Source organism: Borostomias antarcticus (genome assembly GCF_949987555.1).
Source record: "Borostomias antarcticus genome assembly, chromosome: 23".
NCBI classification, from domain to species: domain Eukaryota; kingdom Metazoa; phylum Chordata; class Actinopteri; order Stomiiformes; family Stomiidae; genus Borostomias; species Borostomias antarcticus.
In genome coordinates this window covers 2,447,276-2,469,775 of record NC_140256.1, presented here as the reverse complement: position 1 = coordinate 2,469,775, position 22,500 = coordinate 2,447,276, and the positions used below count along the sequence as shown (strand labels likewise).

The window sequence follows — 22,500 nt, the reverse complement described above, 5'->3', positions numbered from 1 at the left end:
CTGTAACAGGGCCTGAGTAACTACTGTATCAGGGCCTGAGTAACTAGTGTAACAGGGCTGAGTAACTACTGTAACAGGGCTGAGTAACTACTGTAACAGGGCCTGAGTAACTACTGTAACAGGGCCGGAGTAACTACTGTATCAGGGCTGAGTAACTACTGTAACAGGGCCTGAGTAACTACTGTATCAGGGCCTGAGTAACTACTGTAACAGGGCCTGAGTAACTACTGTAACAGGGCCTGAGTAACTACTGTAACAGGGCTGAGTAACTACTGTAACAGGGCTGGAGTAACTACTGTAACAGGGCCTGAGTAACTACTGGAACAGGGCCTGAGTAACTACTGTAACAGGGCCTGAGTAACTACTGTAACAGGGCCTGAGTAACTACTGTAACAGGGCTGAGTAACTACTGTAACAGGGCTGGAGTAACTACTGTAACAGGGCTGGAGTAACTACTGTAACAGGGCTGGAGTAACTACTGTAACAGGGCTAGAGTAACTACTGTAACGGGGCTGGAGTAACTATTGTAACAGGGCTAGAGTAACTACTGTAACGGGGCTGGAGTAACTACTGTAACAGGGCTGGAGTAACTACTGTATCAGGGCTGGAGTAACTACTGTAACAGGGCTGAGTAACTACTGTAACAGGGCCTGAGTAACTACTGTAACAGGGCTGATTAACTACTGTAACAGGGCTGAGTAACTACTGTAACAGGGCTGAGTAACTACTGTAACAGGGCTGGAGTAACTACTGTAACAGGGCTGGAGTAACTACTGTAACAGGGCTGAGTAACTACTGTAACAAGCCTGGAGTAACTACTGTAACAGGGCTGAGTAACTACTGTAACAGGGCTGGAGTAACTACTGTAACAGGGCTGGAGTAACTACTGTATCAGGGCTGGAGTAACTACTGTAACAGGGCTGGAGTAACTACTGTAACAGGGCTGGAGTAACTACTGTATCAGGGCTGGAGTAACTACTGTAACAGGGCTGGAGTAACTACTGTAACAGGGCAGGAGTAACTACTGTAACAGGGCTGAGTAACTACTGTAACAGGGCCTGAGTAACTACTGTAACAGGGCCTGAGTAACTACTGTAACAGGGCCTGAGTAACTACTGTAACAGGGCTGAGTAACTACTGTAACAGGGCTGAGTAACTACTGTAACAGGGCGGGAGTAACTACTGTAACAGGGCTGGAGTAACTATTGTAACAGGGCCTGAGTAACTACTGTAACAGGGCTGGAGTAACTACTGTAACAGGGCCTGAGTAACTACTGTAACAGGGCCTGAGTAACTACTGTATCAGGGCCTGAGTAACTAGTGTAACAGGGCTGAGTAACTACTGTAAAGGGCTGGAGTAACTACTGTAACAGGGCCTGAGTAACTAGTGTAACAGGGCTGAGTAACTACTGTAACAGGGCCTGAGTAACTACTGTAACAGGGCCTGAGTAACTACTGTATCAGGGCCTGAGTAACTAGTGTAACAGGGCTGGAGTAACTACTGTAAAGGGCTGGAGTAACTACTGTATCAGGGCTGGAGTAACTACTGTATCAGCCAGAGGACTTCATCTATCGATGGGGAGCAACAACATCCTGGTCACTCACATGACCTCTAACCTCTGGATGTACAGTATTAAGGCTGTAGTCTGAAGAGAAGATCATTAGAGGAAGGATTCCCTATGATACAGAGTAGACAGACTACTTTAGGACTATTATTATATATAAGGGTCAATATTGTTGACCCTTTTTGTTGGGAGGTAATTTTACCATGCGAAAATATTGTTTACATTTATAAATATTGAAAACATTTATGATGACGATGCACGGCCCTGGTGAGCGCTCTCTGGCGCGGCTCTCTGATTCGCCTGCCGACTCGCTGGAAAAAGGGGAGAAATAATCGCCCCCGATTGGGAACAGAGACGCTGGTCGAAGGCTCTCTGGGGAATTGGAAGCGGGTGTTGGTGGTGGAGGCGGAGCCACTGCCCCGGCCACTTCTGGGAAACGGGCTGGAGAGACATCGCTAGCCTGGGATGGGCTTCCGTACCACCGATGTGCCAACTCCATGACGATGGAGGGATGGGCAGAGCGTGTTAAACCTCACACCCTGTGGGTACTGAGGAGGGTTGTGTGTTTGTGATTCCTGCTCTCTGTCAGGACAAGAAACGGTCCAGGAGAATAGCTTCGATTTGCAATGTTTCCTTTCTGTTCCGCTTAAATATCCCAGCTGTGTGTGTGTGTGTGTTGTGTGTGTGTGTGTTGTGTGTGTGTGTGTGTGTGTGTGAGAGAGAGAGAGAGAAGGAGAGATCTGAGGTCACAGTCAAATGCCATGCATTGGGCTGTAATAAAATCAGTTAGCTTGTTAGCATTCCTGACAGTAAAAGTGTCTGCGCTGAGTGATGGGCTGCTCAGATCTGGACCAGGTGCATTCTGGGTTCCCGGCGCATTTGAGCCTGGGGTCAAGTTGATCATGAACACACAAACACCGACACCACACAGGGAAACGCACACACTCATAAACGCACACACGTGTGCATACCGAACTCAGACATACCTGCTGAACTCACTTATGACCCAATAAAACCAGTTCCTGTTCACTGTCTGGCCGAATGAAGCAGCAGTGTATTAACACCAACGACCCATAAACCCCTTCAGTGGCGCTGCCTACATTTCGCCATCAATGTGCATATAGCGCCCTCTTGTGGCTGAAGGAAACCACTGACATTCCGCCAAGCCTATCGTAATACTGTAGTAATCCTGTAGCTGTGAACGGTCAGATAAGCCATGTCAGCGAGCGGCGGCTCTCTCAGGAGAAGCGAGCATATCAATCCTGGCGTTCACCCACCATATCCTCAACGGCCTAAATCGTTCATAACCGCCTCGTACTGTATAATTGTCCATAACGGTACTTTACATCTGGCGTCCGTGGAAGTACAGCCCGGCTCTCTCCTCCTCTTCAAACGAACACGAGAGTCTGCGCCAGACATCTGTTAGCATGCAAACACAATCTCTGTCATCATAAGCCTCAGGGGGCCAGATCCCAGCTGAGGTATAAATAGCAATCAAGAGCTAACAGGGTTGACGCAGGCCGACTGAGACCAGCGGGCGGGAGGCGAACGGGGGATCGATTAGCCGGGACAGGATGGCTAATAGGACAGGAATGCAGGGTGGGGCTCACACAATAGCAACCCCCAGGGTGGGAGGGGTAGAAGCAGAAGTACAGTAGGATGAATCAGGGTTTGTGTGGACGTGTGAGGACTGGTTAAACCCCCTGTCGTGAGAGAGGGATGAGGAGGGCCTCTTCTTCTTGTGCGTTTGGTTCTCCGCCACTTTATAAATGTCTTATTGTTTCAGTGTCAAGCAGTCATTTGGGAGCCGCGCTGATCAATTCTTGTCGGCGAAGAGAACAGCTGACTTTAAGCTGATCTTTCACACGCCATTTAAGACGTGAGGGAATGTCCGCACGTTTCGGACAAAATGGCCTTTTACAGGCGTGACGATTGCACCGTGAAGGCGGCCATTTTGGCCGAAACGTTGCGCCCCATTTATTCTCACCGTGGGAGCTACATACAGTGTGAGGACATTCTCTCTCTGTCTTTAGTTGATTCATTTTTGTCGAGCACCTGTCACACTTTGTTTGATGTGCGTCCATTCCTCTGCTGCTACTACGGCCTCACGCCATTCTCCTCAGCACGCTCACCTCCATATGAACTACCATACCTCTGGGATTCAACACCTGCAGGCGCTTTGACCTCCAGTTGACCTCCTGTACCCCCCCTCTCCTCCCTCCCTGTCTCCGCAGGAGTTCTCTCCAGACTTCAGGAGTAACTCCGCCTCCAGCCGGACCCCCACCCCCCCGGGGCGCTACTCCCCCCAGAGCCCCGTCGACCGGGAGCAGTCCGTGTCCCCCCGACGCAGGTAAGACCCCCCCTCACATCACCCTCCACCCCCCCAAAGCACAAACGCAGCCTCCACCCCCCAAACCACAAACGCAGCCTCCACCCCCCAAAGCACAAACGCAGCCTCCACCCCCCAAAGCACAAACGCAGCCTCCACCACAGCTCATAACCATGCCGTCTTGAGGACGTGATGCTGTAGCACAAGCGCTTAAGCCAAGATAAATTGTAGAATTCATCAAAACGGATTACGCTTGATCCGAAGGGTTATGAGCGTCTCTAGAACACATTCTGCAACACTTAACTGGAGGAGAACGTAGGTAATTCGTCAGTTGGTCTGTTGAAACCATCCACCCTCCCGGAGGGGCGGGACCCCTGAACATGTGTGTGGGGCTGTAGGGATCTTTACGCGGGGTTTATTTTGGCGACGGCGCCCCTCTAGCTACTCGAGGCTCGCGGCGAGCACGGTGACGTTTCAGACTCCCAACCCAGCTGCCTCTCATCCCTCCTCAAAACGTCTTACTTTGCGTTTTCCCCTAATTGGCCCCCCTGGTCTGTAGACCCCAGCCTGGGCTCCCCCACCCACCCCCCCCCCACCACCTCCCAACCGACCTATCACAGGCTTAGCAACACCCCCTGACCCGCCCCCTTTCTCTCTCCTGGCCAATGAGTGGCAGCAAAAGGACACACCTTTCAGTCAGAGACGTGTTCTTCTGCTCTAGGTACAGTAGAGGTGTGTGTGTGTGTCTGTGTGTGTGTGTGTGTGTGCTTACACACAGTCTGCAGCTGGCTGTGTGTGTGCTTTGTTTGTGTGTGTGTGTGCGTGTGTGTGCTGCTGACTGAGTTGCAACAGCAGTGGATTGACGTGCAGAAACTCATATGGGAAAGCAAAGCTTAGCTAGTCGGTAAAGAATTCTCCTCTCTTTGTTCCCTCTGGCTGAGGTGAGTCGGGACTTTTGTTTTATTTGACTTGGTTGCGAGTTCAAGGGTCTTTGATATGTGTTTGTGTGGACCGGTGGCAAGCAACGCTAACAAGACAGCTTTTTTGTCCTCACACGTCGGCTTCAGAGCAGCGATAGCATCAATGTTTTCACTGCACACATTTTCGGGGCTTGTTTACAGACCAGTATTTTCTCCAGATTGTAATCACGGGTCTCTCTCTGCCAAGTGTTTCTGTGGAATGACACGGACAGGGTTGCGTTACCCTGTAGACATAATTCTGACGTGTTTTGAAACCCCCCAAAAAACATAAGGGTTGTAGAATCGTGACACGAGACTGTGCGTCACCACACGTGTTTTTTGGGGGTTAGTTTGTTTTTCTAGTATTTTTTTATGATCCTGGTTGTGTGCGTTGTGAAGTTAGCTGCTCTGGCCCGGTCGGTCACTCACTCACAGACACGCTGGCGTTTGCGTCGCGCTCCTGCGTTTGCGGCCGTAGTACATTCGAGGCCGATTTTCCAGTGTTTGTGAACTTTAATCTCCACAGAGATGGTGAGCGAGGGAAAGGGGAAATGGACATGGAGGGGTGGAGGGGAGCGTGAGCCGAACTTGGAGGGTGTGTTTCGGGGGTCTGTTTTCAATTTGGACCATGTTCCTGTGATGCAGAGGAAGGACTGGCGTTGGCTTCGCCCGGAGATTTACTGTCGGCTGTCTTTGCCATCTCCTGTTTCAGACGCGTTACATCACCACAACCAAGGTCACTACTGCTGATGAAAGGCAGGCAGAAAGTGAACTCGCTTACACACACACACACACACACACACAAACACACACATACACACACACAGACACACAAACACACAGTATATAATCCTTATGCAAACACCTGAGGTAGTACAGTATGTGGCGTGAACCGTACAGTTTTGCCATGTTTCTTAACTTGAAATGAAAACACACACTGTACAGCTCAGTATGTCTCAGTACACATTTGTTCGTCTTATCATGGTTTTTACCTTCGTATATTTTTTATATATATATTTTTATTAGATTTACACAAACCCAGGTGAAAGCAGGTGAGTCAGTATTTGGGCAGGTGTTGTGTAAACTGACGTCTGATAACAGAGACTGAACTCACTGTTCTTAACACCGCTCACCCACCACACACACACTGTACACACACACACACACACACACACTCAACATACTCGCCACACCCCATTCTGTTTATACAGTAGTATCGCCTTTACTTTTTCAGTATATCATAATTTGTACACTGCACTGCATTTTTTTGTATTTTGTATTTGCACTGGAAGACTGTCACGTGTTTTGCACTGTCCTGTCCTGCACCCTGTCCTGTCCTGTCCTGTCCTGCCCTGCCCTGCCCTGCCCTGCCCTGCCCTGTCCTGTCCTGTCCTGCACCCTGTCCTGTCCTGCACCCTGTCCTGTCCTGTCCTGTCCTGTCCTGTCCTGTCCTGCACCCTGTCCTGTCCTGTCCTGCCCTGTCCTGTCCTGTCCTGTCCTGTCCTGTCCTGTCCTGTCCTGTCCTGCACCCTGTCCTGTCCTGCACCCTGTCCTGTCCTGTCCTGTCCTGTCCTGCACCCTGTCCTGTCCTGCACCCTGTCCTGTCCTGTCCTGCCCTGCCCTGCCCTGCCCTGCCCTGTCCTGTCCTGTCCTGTCCTGTCCTGTCCTGCACCCTGTCCTGTCCTGCACCCTGTCCTGTCCTGTCCTGCCCTGTCCTGTCCTGTCCTGTCCTGTCCTGTCCTGTCCTGTCCTGTCCTGCACCCTGTCCTGTCCTGTCCTGTCCTGTCCTGTCCTGTCCTGTCCTGTCCTGTCCTGTCCTGCCCTGTCCTGTCCTGTCCTGTCCTGTCCTGTCCTGTCCTGCACCCTGTCCTGTCCTGTCCTGCCCTGTCCTGTCCTGTCCTGTCCTGTCCTGTCCTGCACCCTGTCCTATGTCGTCTGCAACAGCGTATGTCATTACCCTAGACAAGTTCCTAGTATGTGAACCACATACATGGCAATAAAGAGAAGTTGAATCTTGAATCCAGAAGGAGAGCGTTGGCTGATCAACGCTGGCAACTGAGCCTGGATGTTCAGCTCAATCAGCCGCAGGTGAACGACAACAGACCACACCTGCGAGGGAGGCTGCATTTCTGCACCGGACCAACCAGTTCTCTCACCCCACCCCGCCCCCCCCACCACCCCACCCCGCCCCGCCCGCGCCTCCAGGCAAACCGATACTCGACTAGCACGCCGTTCTCCACGGCTCTGTGAATGTGACCGTCTACCTGCCCCCGTCAGCCTCATCAGTGCGCTACTCTGGCAGAGCTGGTGGTAGCGAGGAGGGGGTTAGCGCAGCCTCATCAGGGCGCTTCTCTAGCAGAGCTGGTGGTAGCGAGGAGGGGGTTAGCACAGCTAGCAACCGCTCGCAGCTATGGAATGAACATGCTGTAAATCTAACCACATTTCCACCTCCCCAGTGGGTCAGAATGCGCCTGTAAAACTGCTGATCCAGCACGCTACCGTTCGCTAATCGGCTAATTAGCCAGCACGGCACACCGTACCTCAAGGCGGGGTAGTACTGTAGGATGCGTTAGAAATATCACACCTCGTTGTAATTTTCCATTCAGGAGTGTGCCTGGAGTCAAACAGCGGGTTTCGACTCTTCATGGGCGCAGCCCTGGCGGGCGAGTCGGCCTGGAAAGATTTAGACACTGCCTGCTGCTAGTAGGAGCAAAAAACATCGTAAAGGTACTCATGCAGCATATTCACCTCAATACCCACTCCCTACATCAATAAGCTCTTTGGTTGGTTATCCCCTACACAAATACTTTCATTATATCTTCTTTATCTGTGCCTGTAGGCTGTTCTCAGCGTAGGGTAGGAGCTGCTGTTCATATTGTTCTAGGATAGGGAAGTGATCCTCTCGCCGTATGCGCGGAGATTGGAGGCCGGCTTTGGCAGCTTGCCTCCGGTATGCGGGGTAGACTTTTGGGGCCGGAGGGTCACAGAACCACTGTTGCCCCCGTTCTTCATTTCCCCTGGATTCTGTCATACCGACGGCGCGATGTACACGCCGCCTTGAACACAGATGGACTTTAGGGCCATGGGCTGTTCTATACGGGTATCGTTCTGCTCAGCTTCACCTCTGTCTCTGTCTCAAGCCACGTTTCCATCCACGTTTTATGCGAATAGGGTTATATCGAATTAAAAATGCCTTATGGAAACAGTAAAATTCGATTAAAAGTCATGAAAATCGACAAAAAGTTTGTACTGTCGATCTCGTCGGATTTTCTCTCGTTCGATAAAACTTTTGTGATACATTTTTTTATCCGATTTAAAGCTCTTAGATGGAAACGCACGTTCACCGGCTTTATTCGCATTCATATTTTTAGCGATCTTCACATAATTCGATTGACAGGTGGATGGAAACATGGCTTCTGTCTCTGTGTCCTTCCCATCCCAGCAGCTCCAGCTCTGACTTGGCCATGCAGAGGTTCGACAGGGACTCCGAGGTCTACAAGATGATCCAGGAGAACAAGGAGTCTCGCACGGCGCCCAGACAGTCCAACACCTTCCGCATGCTACAGGAAGTCCTGGAGGCCGACGAGAAGGGTGAGGGGAGCGCCTCGCACACACACACACACACACACACACCACACACACACCACACTCAGGCCTCAGACAGCTGGGCCTGGCGTTTGCTTTCATCTCTTCCATGTGTGAAACCGAGGCCACGATCCAACTTTCTGTCCGCCACCAGCGGAAGATGAATCCGTAGACGACGGATGTTAAATTCCCCGTCTTTTACCACAGTTCACACAATTATTTCTCACAGAGCGTCTAGAGGTGACCTCACCAGGCCCCACAGCGTAGAGCAGAGCAGAGATGACCTCACCAGGCCCCACAGCGCAGAGCGTCTAGAGATGACCTCACCAGGCCCCACAGCGCAGAGCAGAGCTGAGGCGCTCGTTCGATGGTGACCAGACTCTCATCTGGGCATCATCTGGGCCAGAGCGCCGTTCTGTTGAGGAGAGAACCTCCTGTTCTGGTGGTCTCTCCAGACGGTCTCTCCAGACGCAGCTCCAGAGAGAGAGGAGAGGAACCGCGCGGGGCGTCTCTTTGCGGACCGGGCAGGGAAAATAAACCCTAACCGACGACAAACGTTTTTACGGCGCGAGAACAACGACGGTAGCGCGCAGGGCGGAGACCCGCGTCGCCATCGCCGTCCCCGGGGTGATGATGAAGGAGAGCGGGGCGAAGGTGAAGGAACGCCCTGGCGGGAAGGAGAGACCCAGAGAGGAAGAGGGGAAGGAGAGACCCAGAGTGGACGAGGGGAAGGAGAGACCCAGAGAGGAAGAGGGGGAGGAGAGACCCAGAGAGGGAGAGGGGAAGGAGAGACCCAGAGTGGAAGAGGGGAAGGAAATGGCGAGAGTGATGATGTGGGGAAGCGGGCGGTCGAAGGGAACCACGACCCCGTCACGACCCCCCGGCGGGCACTAGTTAATGAGGCCGCTGTTACTGTAGCCGCTGGCTCTGACCCTGTGTTCTGTGTTCTGTCTGTCTGTCCCCCCCCCCTCTCCCCCCTTCCCCCAGAGGCGGCCCTGCGTTTCCCCGGGAACCTCTCCCCCAGCCCCCCCAAGCCCAGCCCGGCCGCCGGAGGCGTCAGCAAGTACCACGTCTGTGAGAAGTGCGCCACCAACATCGTGTAAGAGTCCGGCCGGCCGCCATAGGTTGTCCCGCCGCGTAACGGGTTAATACGCATCTGACACATACGAGCGCTGGCAGTTAAACCTTTCGCCGAAGGCATGTTTTGTTCTTCATACGGGAACGAGCTTAATTGCAGTGGCCTTCTAATGTGTGAGTGTGAGTGTGTGTGTATATAGCTATATGTGCTATAAATTATCAAAATATCAACCACTTGCTCATGCCATCTCTGCATGTGGGTGTAATTGCTAAATTATAGTTTTGATATTTGGCAGCTTAGGGCACGTACACAAAATGTGTGTGTGACGACTCCAACTTGCTGACTGGCCAAAAAAATCAGCAAAACACTTAGTTAAGTACTGTTCCGTGTCTGCCATCATTGGCAGTCATCCATAAATAGGTTTGATCTCCCTGCTGGGACGAAATTATGTGAATGTGATCTTGCACTGCGTTGTGTGACTCTTGCTACTGTTGGATTTTGATATTGATTTGTATCTTTTATTGAAAATCCAATAAATAATTGAAATGTGACACAGTTGCAGGTGAACGCATGTCACGTTTGCGACGCGGACGAAGCGCCGCCATTTTGATTGTTGTGGTATTTTCATCTCCGCAGCACCCAGGCCGTGCGCATCGGTGACGAGCGCTTCCGCCACCCGGAGTGCTACACGTGCACGGACTGCGGCCTCAACCTGAAGATGCGCGGCCACTTCTGGGCGGGCGACCAGATGTTCTGCGAGAAGCACGCCCGCGAGCGCTACCACGGCAGCCCCGCCCCCCACGCCGCCGTCTCCCCCCGCCACTGAGGCTGCCCGGCCTGCTGCCCGCCTACCCCGCCCTGGACCCCCGGACACCCCTTGACCCCTGACCCCCGGCTGGGGCCCACGGACCAGGGCGTGGGGTGGGCGGGGGGGGGCTGTGGAAGTCGTGGCGTTTCTGTAGCATTTACAGTAACCATTTGCAGTTCTATCACACAGTTTAACTCACCCGACCGGTCATTCTACCGAGGTTTGGACGTGTAGTTCAGTGCCCGGCTCCCATAGCCCGCCTGGGTCCTTAGTTAGCTCGCTCTACTGTACAGCTGTGTCTGATTCAAACTGCTTAATACCATTCATCTCGCATATTAAACACCAGCTGGCCGGCAGGACTGGCTTCCTGCCGCGGCGAGGATCAGAGCAACGATGATTAAACGCTTACGACCCCGTGACCTCTGATGACCTTCTGATGAACCTTCTGCTTCTGTGGGAGAAAAAGGGACCCGAGGTTGACAATGATAGCGATACAAATGGTGTGTGTGTGTGTGTGTGTGTGTGCGGGGCGGGGGGAGGGTCTTTGTGTGTGTCAGTGGGTGTGATTTTGAGTTCAAATAATCCCTTTGAAGTGCCTGGTTTATGTTTTGTTCCCCTGCTCCACAGAGATGGTGAATTTTGCTGTGTCAGGCCAGAGGTTTCTCTTCCGGAAACGCATCCGTTTAGCTTAAATAATGAAATATAATTATCCGTTTATAATTTGCCTATACTTAATTACCTTTTGCTTTTGGTTGATAAGGGAATATACATGCAATATACAAATGATCAACTGTTTGTGAATATGTTTCTTTGATAGAACTATATAACATGTTATATAATGTCTACTTGCTTTATGTACGTATGCACAGGGTTGCATGACTTATAGTGAGAAAGGGATTACTGACGGGACACCATTCCTTTACACTGCCCAGAGCAAAACACTAGAACGTTCTTCTGATGTTACACTTAATAAAATCACGCAAAATGAAGATTGCTCATTTTATGAAAAGCAAAAATGTGTTATTGATAGTGGTGGGTAGGAAACGTTGTGTACAGCTCTGCTTTGTTGCACAGGATATTTAGATATATGTTTTACACATGTTGGTAATTTGCTGATTGTATAGGCCTATCTATAGCCTATACATCTATGTGATATACAGTATGATATACAGAACGACTCGGCTTACTGCCTCCGCGGTGAACAGCGCGTAAAGTTGGCGCCACTTGGACACGTGTGTCTCTGCCCGGTAGACCTCCGGTACCGAGTCTCCACCGACGGGCCTCCGCTCTCACCGACTCGGTTGTGAGCTGAGATGTTTGCATGATGCTTTGTAAGAATAAATTGCATCTTTGATGCTCTTGAAAAACCATTTTATTTCGGAAAAAGTAATTTTAGGATCTACTGAGAATCTGGAATGGGTTGTGGTTTCTGTGGAAGGGGGTGTGGTTTCCACGTTTCGCTGTTTTACCTTTTGTCCAGTAGGGGGCAACATTGTGACATTTTCTGTGTCACAATGTGTCACATGGAAATGTGTTGTACAACAATTTGTTTTACTCATGTGGGAAACATTGCAAGTGCACTCCCTTGAGGGGTGACATTATTTATAACCCAATATTAGTAACTATTATATGATTATTATTATTTAATATTATTATTTATTATTAGTAGTAGTAATAGTAGTAGGCCTAGTAGTAGTAGTAGGCTAGTTGTTTATTGGTATACCTACAACTCATACAGGCTATGTCTTTGTTAGTGTTAGTGTGTTGACTACAATATTGAGCACGGTCAATGTTGGTTTTAAAGAGTTTTGCGTTAGAGAGAGAGACCTTACCTCATGCAGTTTCTAAAGTATCGGGGAATCCAAAGATTGGGGTTTCTTGGTTGAGAGTGTTGGATGGGTGTGGTTTTGGCATGGATGTTAGGCCATGATATCAGAATCACCACTAGATGTCGCTGTCTCCTTAGGAAAGATGTCCTTTAGATGAGATCCTTACAGTGGGAATTTACTTTTGTCTATTCACACTAGTGTTTCATTTCATTCGTCATTTAGCAGACGCTTTTATCCAAAGCGACCAACAATAATTGCATTTCACGTAGGAAAAGTCAATGTACTACTACTCACCAGAACTCACAAGTGCATCTCCTTTCTAAAACAAGTGACTAAGAGCATAATCTAGTGCTGAAGGCAAAGTGCTAGAATAGCAATCTAAAATACAAAAGTGTGACTGATATGAAAGTACACAGTCCTACAATAGATTCACCACATTCATTTATTAGGGGCATGCACGTATCGGTGCGTCTGTGGCCAGTGTCTCGCCCGGGGTGGGGAAGACTTAAGTGGAAATACTCAAGAGGGATAATCACATGCCTGCGAATATTGCGTCACTTCCCTCCTCCAAGACATTATCTCATGTTGTACTCTTCTCATCTTCCCATCTCTCCATCCTCTCCACCTTTCCCCCCTCTGCCATTCCCTTTCCCCCCATCCTCCACCTGGAATGGAGTCCAGATGTGGAACGGGGAGATTGGGCTGGCTATATGGAGCGGGAGGGGGGGGGTTACAGAGAGAATGTTGGAACGACATAAAGGTTTGTCTGGATGCCATTAAGTACAATTTGATGTAATGTGCAGTTTGGGACGTGACATTTAAAATGGAAACTGTGCTCTCCAGATGAGAGAGATTTGGGGTCTGGGGGAGTCGGAGGGGGGTGTTGTAGTTGAAGCCTTATTTAACTGCTTGGATAAACAGTCCTCTGTTTCGTCGCTGAACGGGCGCCGGGCCCCTCGTTCTGGTTTCTCTAGGTAATCATCCTGGCTCTGTGAGGCCGCTCCAGTGTACAGTATCATGTACAGGAATAACAAACCAGCGATTCGGTGCATGATTCTAACACACTGCGCCATTGTGAGAGCGGGCATACTGGCATGGCTTGAGGTGCCTGACTCTTGTACATGTCAGTGAATACATGTCACCCCCAATTGCTCGCAAGTCCCCTTTCAAATATTCTCCCGGTTCACCTTTTCATATTTCAAAATGCACTCCAGATTTGAGACGTTTCATTCCTCCCTTGCCTCTCATATATCAAAAACAGTATTTTGAAGAGAGGTCCGCGGAGCAGCACTGTGGGGAGATGCAGACAAAGGCCGACTTGTTGAAACGAGGCCTTCAGGAAGTTTACAGTGTTCTCTGTAGTTTTTGGACTGTTCAAAATTGTTTTAGGATACAAAAAACTTCGCACTGGGCTATATTTAATTTCAGTCCTTCCCCCAAAGAACAAATAAGACTTAGAGTTTGAAGAAGAGTTATTTGCTCTTCTAGTCAGCATATTATCTCACTGCCTGGTGTTGCTTCAGACCAGTCAGCATCACTGCAGAGAAGATTTCCATCTAAATCATTTGTTACGCAAGAAGAGTCCAAGGCTACAGTACCTAGGAATATGTCTTTATTTGTGGGACTCTAACAGTCTTTGTCCATGTTTCTCTGGACCATTAGCTAATGCTAATTCAGACAATGATGTAATACCGGTGGAGTTCCGCCTTCAGTTAATAAAACACCAGTATTACTGAGGTCACCAAGTTATGAACATTAATTAAAACCACAGCTAAACGGGTCCATCTATTTCAGTGACCTCACAGACAGTAGGCTAGGCTACTACTGTATGTAAAACCTACGTTTGTTACACAATAAGTTTGATTCATAAACTTGGAAAATGGTCTGTTTCGATCTTCCCATGGCATTCATGCGTAAGCGCATTGTGTTGCCTCTGGGTATGAAATGCGCTATACAAATAAAGCTTTGATTGGTTGATTGAATGGTTTGTTTGTAATTCTTCAAATCATGTTTAAATGGACACCATCCACTGGTGCAATAGTGTGGAGTTTCCTCAAGGCTGACCCACACACGAAGCTTTATAGAACATTTTCTTAGGCTGATGTGTTGCATGTAAAACTCAGCCCTCCCAAGATGCAGCTCTAGTCGCTGAAGAGGCTAAGATTTCTGCAGAACGTCAAATGAAGTGATATGTGCACATCAGAGCGGGCCTCACAGTTTCTCTGTGCTCTCCAAACTCCAGCCAAGAACCTTTCCCAGTCTTCTATAACCTGGTTGCACGCAAGATCCTGTACTGAAGGCTGTGGAAAACTGCAAACGGGTCCTAGTGCCCAAAGTGTGGTCATCCTGGCCATATGAAATGATATCCATACTCCACTGTACTGCATATGTTAGAAGCAGCTACTGTATTCATCAAATGTTTCCCCATAACCAAGATGGTCAAAAAACAGCGGAGGTAAGACTGATCAGGACCATGTTGGTGTTAATGTGAGTTAAGTCAGTTGGAGGAAATTAATTCAAAGCAAACAACCACAAGAGATTAGGATTGATGACCACAACTTAAATTGAATAACATGAGGAACTAGTACATGTTAGTTAGTTTCTTTTTAGTGATACGTTATTAATAATCAAAGACCTAATTGCGTATGGGGCCACAACAAATTATAGACCTACTCCCATCCATTATGTCCCTTTATAATATTTGGCCTAAATATTCAAATGACAACTTATGCTAATATTCATTTTCTTAAACGGCAGATCTTCCAAGAAGTGGACGAGTCTTCTTCATAACGATCTAATTGTGCTACTGCAATTGGGGTGCTACCGCGTAAAGTACAGTTAATTAGAGTAGGTCTGCGCTAGGACCCTGCGGATTTAGCGCGCATACGGCGACGGAATGCGCGCACTTGGGGTAGTAAGTGAATTTGAGTGTGACAGAGTCGCAAGCAGGCAAAACCGCTAGATTCTGGGAATAACAGAGGTGCCGACCAAGACCCGCTATATCCTTGGCTGAATGAATGTATTCACTTTTGGATAGATTTTATTCAAATTGATAGGCAACTGAGAAGAATCCCGCGTTCCGGAACGATAAACTTGTTGAATGCCATGGGAAGATCGAAACAAACCATTTTCCAAGTTTATGAATCAAATTTATTGTGTAACGTTAAGATATTAGATGTGACTGTTGGGTTTGGGATTTGATCAAAACCACTGGATTAACAACATCAAGCCATTGTTTTTGGGTAGATAACGGAATCACATTATTCCTTGGGTGACATTTGAAACTAACGGACCAATCTCATCTTCAACTACAACCAAAACCTGAAAGCAAGAAAGTTAATTTCAAACTAACATCTTGTTGAGCGGAGCGGGCTGCGATCTACTAGGATTTATCCGAGGAAAAAGGGAACATCTGTAGCAGAGCTTTGCGCGCAACTTGCCATGCCATAACGGGACTCTACAACATGCGTGTCAAACGTGTTGGTTCATAGTTGGAGTTCGAATTGAAGTTTTATTTTGAGATTGAGAATCATTTGAACCTCGTGTCCTCGGAGTGTTCCCAGTAGAGAGATGGGATGACGGAGGGCAGCTGAGGTGAGACTGATAAGGACCATGTTGCCCAGCGTTGGCATTCCGCTCCCGGGGCGTCTGCTGCTGATGCTGGTCCTGCTGTCGGAGTCCAGGCTGACCCGATCCTGCCCTGGGTTCATCACCAGCGGCTGCAGCTGCTCAGACGAGCGGTCCAAAGCCCACACCACTCCGGCCGTCCGGAGAAGAGTCAGTTGCAGTAACGAGGAACTTTCTGAAACTCCAGACGTCACTTTGCTCCCAAACCGGACCGTTACTTTGTGAGTGATATTATTCATATTGCCTAAAACTGTTTTGTTATATTGTCTAGATGGCCAAATATAACTTGTCCCATGGTAATATGCCCTTGGGGAAATATGTGCGTATTGTACTGTATGTTAGTAGCCTAGACATAAGTGCTTAAATCATAACCAACCGTCAAATCAAATCATCATCCATTGTCCATCATGTGTGGGTGAAAAGTATATTACTACTGAATTTACAGAAAAGACACACAATAGCCTACCAATGGACATAAAGCCATTAAATGCTGGAGCATTGACCGCCACCACCCCACACACCCTCCAACCTTGACCTTTTAGCCTCAATTGTTATGGTATGTGATGATTTAGGCTGACTGAGGTAATGACCATGATATTTGGCCTATAAACCATCATCCCTGGCCTGGTTCGGACAGCAGAACACCTCCTTCATCAGCGTGGTGTCTCGGTCTGACAGCCATGGAACACAGTTCACACTGGTGTGAGTCTACAGCAGAGTCTGGAACGGAAAGCTGTCATCTGGCCCTGCCTTTTTGTCACAGCTCTGTCACTTTAAATCTGCCTCTGACCCAAGGAAATGCACTGGGGTTCACTGCCCCCCCCCCCCCCGCCCCGCCGCGCCCCGCCCCCCCCCCACACCTCCCCCTCCACACTCACAGCCCAGCTGACTTGGCCTTGCTCAAGGATAAACAGTAACACATTTCGCCTCGTTTTATCCTCCCTGTTCTTTGCTTTAATGGCGGCTTGGCTCCTTCCTCTAATACCATAACATCCCAACAATCTCAGGCAGCCGCCTCACAATCGCCTTCTGTTCAGGAAGGAAGGGTGAGCGTCCCCCCGGCCCGCGGAGAGAGAGCTAGCGCTCCGTCCGCCTCTTCAATCGTCCCGGGGACGTTTGTAGCCCGATCGATTGTCAGTTGTAAGGCGGGAGCGTGAAAACGGTTAGGATTCATACCTACGACGACTAGCGTAGCCGTAACAACCGGAGATCCGTCGTATATTGCATCGTAATGTCAGACAGAAACGAGCTAGCGCTCAACGACGGTCGCTAACTAACACCCGAGCCTTCGCTACAACCTCCTTCCTCCATACGCCCACCCCGCCCTGCGTCTCTGACCCAGAGGGACCCGCGCTAGCTGGACACGGCCACAGGCCAAGTCCAGTCTGGCCCATATGAGCAGGGAGAAGAGGCATAGCCAGAGGATTTATGCCTCTTGGGAGCCTGATGTGGCTCGGGGCCCATTTATAGGGCGCTTTCTTAATAAAGGCAGCATAAACATCTGGAGAGCACATTGCTGTGAACCAGAGAGAAGAATAAAAAATCACCCGTGCCGCAGCGGTAGAGGGGATTGAAGATAATCTTGCAACACTGCACCTACTAATTTGGCTTTATTTGTTTTCCTACACATGTTTAGTGCACTGCGATGCGTTTACAAGTGTGTACTAGCAGCAAGCGACTCTCATCCCATACTGTACCCCTGTGAAAAGCCGCCATCTTTATCCCCCCCTGCGCAGTACTGGCGTAGCGCGTGACTGGTAAGGTAATTTACTAGGACTTTCAATGAATTTCTCCCAGCGGCCATGCTCTCGTCCGCGCTCATGACATTAGCTCCAGATGTGGAATGTGAGGAGTTTTGTTGTTATTCCTGTTATTCTGCACATTCCTCAGTCTGAGACTCTGAAACTGTAACCCAGGTGCGGTAGGGGGGCTCGGCCGCTCGGCCCTCCCCAGGCCTGAGGCACCGCCGCTCGGCCCCCGCTGCCCTCTCTCTCGCACGGGGTTGGGTTTGGAGGAATATCCTCCCCAACGCAGGCCGGCGGTGGAGGTGGTTGGGGCCGGACGGGGCTGGGGGGGGCGGGGGGGGACCCCAGGCCTAGGGTTTCCGGGGCCGACTGCTACATGTAATGCACAACAGCTGGCCTCCATGAACATTCCAGCTGAGGCCCCTCAGCCTCATGGGAAATCCCAACGGGGGTTTGTTTATTAAAACTATTAGTTGGCTGTTTGTTGTTCTTGTGGACCATGAAGGAACAAACTGTGAGCCTGTCATCGTCACCTTATCTCACGACTCAGCGCACCTCGGGGTTGAGAAGTCTAGCACAGCGCACGAACGATATAGCTGAGTCGCAGTTGCGTCGCGTTGAAGTAATTGGATCCTCCGTCGCTTTAAAAAGATCCTAAACTGCTGCTGCACTTCCCTGCAAACGTGAGACTTATCAGTGGTTCAATGTTCCGCTGTTCTATTCTCAGCCGTTCGCCATCAGTTAGTCATCTTTCCCTCCTTTCTCCCTCGTCCTCTATCTCTCCCTCCCTCTCTCCCTCCCTCCCCTCCCCTCTATCATGAGTTCATCCACACGCAGTAACTCTCAACCTAAATATTTAGCCGTCTTGGTAGGAAACTGCCATGTCTAAACTCCTTCCAGATGTGGGCTTGTGCAGGCCTGTGTTTAGGACTAATTACCCACGGCTGTGAAGGCACGGGATCACGGGGAGACGAGGAGGAGAGGAGAGGAGGAGAGAGGAGGAGAGAGGAGAGGAGAGGAGAGGAGGAGAGAGAGGGATGGATACGAGAGGAGGAGAAACGGGGAGAGGCAGGAGGCGAGGAGGAGAAGAGGAGGGAGAGAGGGAGAGCGCAGCAGCAGACGCGGGGGGAGGAGAGGAGAGTGGAGGAGCGGGAGGAGGAGGGAGAGGGAGCAGGAGAGGAGAGAGGAGAGTCTGCAGGCTTGGCAGGCTGTTCAGAGGGATGTTCCCCAGGAGACTCGGCGCTCCCCGGCCCCAGACCAACAGACCTCAGACTCTGGGGGAAGAGGGAGAAGAAAATGTACCTAGAGTTTCACTCAGCTCCGTAGCGTCGGGGCTCAAAACCCCCCCCATCTACCTCCACATGAATCACTGTCCAATTATTGTATTTAGTGGCAGAACCATGCATTAATCATACTGTTCTCCTTTAGCTCGGTGTGACAGTTAGAGTTTTCTGGGTTTGGACGGCCATGGCGAGCCTCTTTCCCTAACACTCAACTACTCCGGAGCATCGGGAAGTAAAAGTCAAATAAAATAATCATGAGATCATGGCAGGCGGAGGAAACGCGTCGTCTGGGAGCGTGCGACCAGCGCCTTCGTAAAAAGTCCAAACCTCACCCCGCCTTCGCGGTTGGCTTTCACCGTCGCTCCCTATTATAGTCGAGGAGAGATGACCTTGGCGCAGCGAATGCCAACCCGAAAGGAGTGGGCACAAATGCTCGGGGAGGGGCTCGCGGTGCCGCTCTTTTGCCGTCAGCAGACGCTGGGTGGAATGTGGAGCCGGATAAGGACCCCTCAGATAAGAACAGACAGCTGCAGGGGTGGGGCTGAGCCCTGTTCAGGGGGCTACAATCCAACAGCTCCATCCCAGATAGCAAGCATATCAGGGCCATATACACGCCAGATCTGGCCCTTGTGGCTTAGTTCCGGCCCATATATGGCCCAGATCCGCTTGCTATCTGGGATGCAATACTGTCTCTGGCAGTGGGCGTGTCTCCCAGCAGAGAGACACGCCCTGACCTTAGCAGCGCACAGCGCCGGCGGTTAGAGACGTGGACAGACAAGGTCTCTCAGATAAAAGCTGTGGAAATCCTCACTTAGATCTAAGATTGGGGAAGATATTTTGATGATACAGCATGTGGCAGTAAATCATTTTAATATATCCACAAATGATCTTCGCAGTAAATTTCTCTTGGTCTACTGGGCAGAGATCTGATCTCGATGGTTCCGACGGCCGTATATCACGACGTAGCCGCCATGTTTGTCCCGCGGTCCCCCCATCGGTTCACGTTGGGATGCTGGGAGTGGGCGGGGCCGGCGCGCTCGCGGGGGCAGATGTGGCGGTGGTTAGTGTTGGCTCGGCGAGGCGGTATGTGTTGAGACAGGAGTACGCGGAAGAAACGACCCCACGGTCGTCTTATCAGCAGGGAGGATTCCTCCAGCAGTGAGAGGGGGCGCGGGGGTCCCCGGCATTCCTGACGCAGAGAGTTTATTTATGTGGGGAAAGGTGTTGATAGGAGGGGGAGCCGGCGCTCCCCTGCACATGTTAGGCGGGGCACTGGTCAGCAATAAATCAAAGAAACAAACAAAGGGCTGACACTGGATACTGAAGGGCTCCGTGCCCGGCTACAGCACCTGCCCATGCCACACAAACCACTGACCTCCAGGCTGGACAGGTCAAGGTAAAAGTCAAGGCTCCAAAATGCTTTTTTTATTTTATTTTTGTTAATTATCTGATGTATTTGCACTTTTTTCCACACTGAAGAATATGCAATAGGAATTCCCCAGTGTGTGAAAAAATCAATCAATCAATCATACTTTATTTCAAACCTGCGTGCTAACAAACAGGACAGTACACACAATAAAAGTAACAAACAATAGACCACAAATAACAAACAATAGACAACAAGTATCAAACGATATGTTTGTTTAATTCGAAAAGTGCAGATAAATCATTTCATTTATCACCTCCAAGTGTTAGTTGATCAAAAGACGATGACTTCTACACTTGGCAAAAGCAAAAAGACTTGTGGCCTTCGGAAGATTATGTAGGCCTATCGTTTAGTGACTTTATAGAGTTCCCTTTCATACAGATCGTCTTATCGTCCTCCAGAAATGCATGACACTTGTTCCTCTCTCGCTGTGTGTCTCGAAGCTTCTCGATGACTCATCACATTAAAGGCTTCCACAGTATTTCTATTGTCACTTACAGATGCAGGCAACGGGTGTCTGGTGATCTGCTTGTGGCCAGAGATGTGTGTGTGTGTGTGTGTGTGTGTGTGTGTGTGTGTGTGTGTGTGTGTGTGTGTGTGTGTGAGAGAGAGAGAGAGAGAGAGAGAGAGATTGTGTGTGTGTGTGTGTGTGTGTGAGAGAGAGAGAGAGAGAGAGAGAGAGAGAGTGAGAGAGAGAGAGAGAGTGAGAGTGTGTGTGTGTGTGTGTGTGTGTGAGAGAGAGAGAGAGAGAGAGAGAGAGAGAGTTAGAGAGAGAGAGAGAGAGTGAGAGTGTGTGTGTGTGTGTGTGTGTGTGTGTGTGTGTGTGTGTGTGTGTGTGTGAGAGAGAGAGAGAGAGATAGTGTGTGTGTGTGTCTGTGAGTGTGTGTGTGAGTGAAGTAAACTTTGTACATCTAGCCTACTACCTGTATTGCTGTTGTCTTACTGAAGCTATTTTACTGTGGACAAACTGAAATGATCTATGGAACAACTAGTAAAAAAATGATTCAATGAAAACTTGTTTGTATTATCCTCATGAGATGAATATGTCAGAAAATATTATTTGTGTATAACTACACAAGTGAGATCTATAGTATTACATCTGAAAGTTTGTGGTCACACTAAATACAATGTCATTTTGACACTTTATCCCCAGTTAAAATACTTTTTATGGTTCAAGATTGATTCAATTGAGAAACTTAATTTTGAGCACTTGCAGTCGCTGGTTAGCCACTAATTGCCACTTTTGATTCTATTCAGCATCGCTTGACACAAACATTTGCCCATCCTAAAAACTTTATTGAATGAAACCAACAAACTCATCAACACTTCAGCTATTTGGGGCAGAATGATTCTGACCTATTTATTTAGTAAAAGCAAACACATTTCCCAGCAGGCTTTGCCTCGGAGCCGAACACAGAAGCCGGTTATGAGGATGAACAATGAGACAATGTTTCAGCCGTAGACCACATTCCACTTGCCTACGAAGCATAGAATCACTTAATTGCCTCGTTAAAGAGAACACAATTTAGACAGTGATTAAGTTCCACACTCTACTGATGGACGTCTCCTATTGGAGGCTGTTGAGGTTGATAATGAACATTCCATGACCAGGACTTACAGTAGCCTGCCTTTCATAAACAAACAATCTTTAAGTTGACATCCGTTGTGGACTGCCACGCTCGACCTCCATAGCCTCCCGGTTCGAGTGTAGCGTTCTCTAAACCCCCTCCCTTCTCTTCAAACCAAGAGGCAGGGTTGTCTTTGGAAATCAGGGCTTGGGCCTTTTGTTATCTTTTACACAACCATTGGTTGTCAGGTTTAGGAGACTGTGTTTATGTGTGTGTTTGTTTGTGTTTGTGTGTGTTTGTGTGCATGTGTTTGTGTGTGTGTAGGTGTGTGTGTGTGTGTGTGTGCGTGTGTGTGTGTGTTTGTGTGTATTTGTGTGCGTGTGTTTGTGTGTGTGTGTTTGTGTATGTGTGTGTGTGTGTAGGTGCGTGTGTTTGTGTGTGTTTGTGTGTGTGTGTGTGTAGGTGTGTGTGTGTGTGTGTGTGCGTTCATGTGCACGCATGTGGGAAGGGCGTGCATGCCCACAGCTCCTAAAATAAAATTCTGTCCTCCCCTCTCTAATTAGAGACTGTTTATAAAAACCAGATTTTAATTTTAGACTGAAGAGCAGTTTAAGGACGGCTTGCCATTTTATGCACACACACGCACACACATGCACACACATGCACACACACACACACACACACACACACACACACAC

General features: G+C 49.3%; 2 protein-coding genes across 2 annotated transcripts in view; both read left to right on the top strand.

Annotated features, from left to right (window-relative positions):
• Window positions 1-11,358, top strand: part of pdlim2 (PDZ and LIM domain 2 (mystique)) — a gene marked incomplete at its 5' end in the record, with an annotated part of 31,449 nt that extends 20,091 nt beyond the window's left edge. Inside the window, 4 exons of the mRNA XM_084457728.1 lie at window positions 3,800-3,915; window positions 8,305-8,444; window positions 9,426-9,537; window positions 10,153-11,358. Coding sequence (XP_084313854.1) covers window positions 3,800-3,915; window positions 8,305-8,444; window positions 9,426-9,537; window positions 10,153-10,342 — 558 coding nt within the window. The 3' untranslated portion in view covers window positions 10,343-11,358. The remainder of the gene's footprint in view (window positions 1-3,799; window positions 3,916-8,304; window positions 8,445-9,425; window positions 9,538-10,152) is intronic.
• A 3,230-nt stretch (window positions 11,359-14,588) lies between these two features.
• Window positions 14,589-22,500, top strand: part of adgra2 (adhesion G protein-coupled receptor A2) — a gene marked incomplete at both ends in the record, with an annotated part of 54,589 nt that continues 46,677 nt past the window's right edge. The window contains 2 exons of the mRNA XM_084457395.1: window positions 14,589-14,608; window positions 15,738-16,001. Of these exons, the coding sequence (XP_084313521.1) occupies window positions 14,589-14,608; window positions 15,738-16,001 (284 nt within the window). The remainder of the gene's footprint in view (window positions 14,609-15,737; window positions 16,002-22,500) is intronic.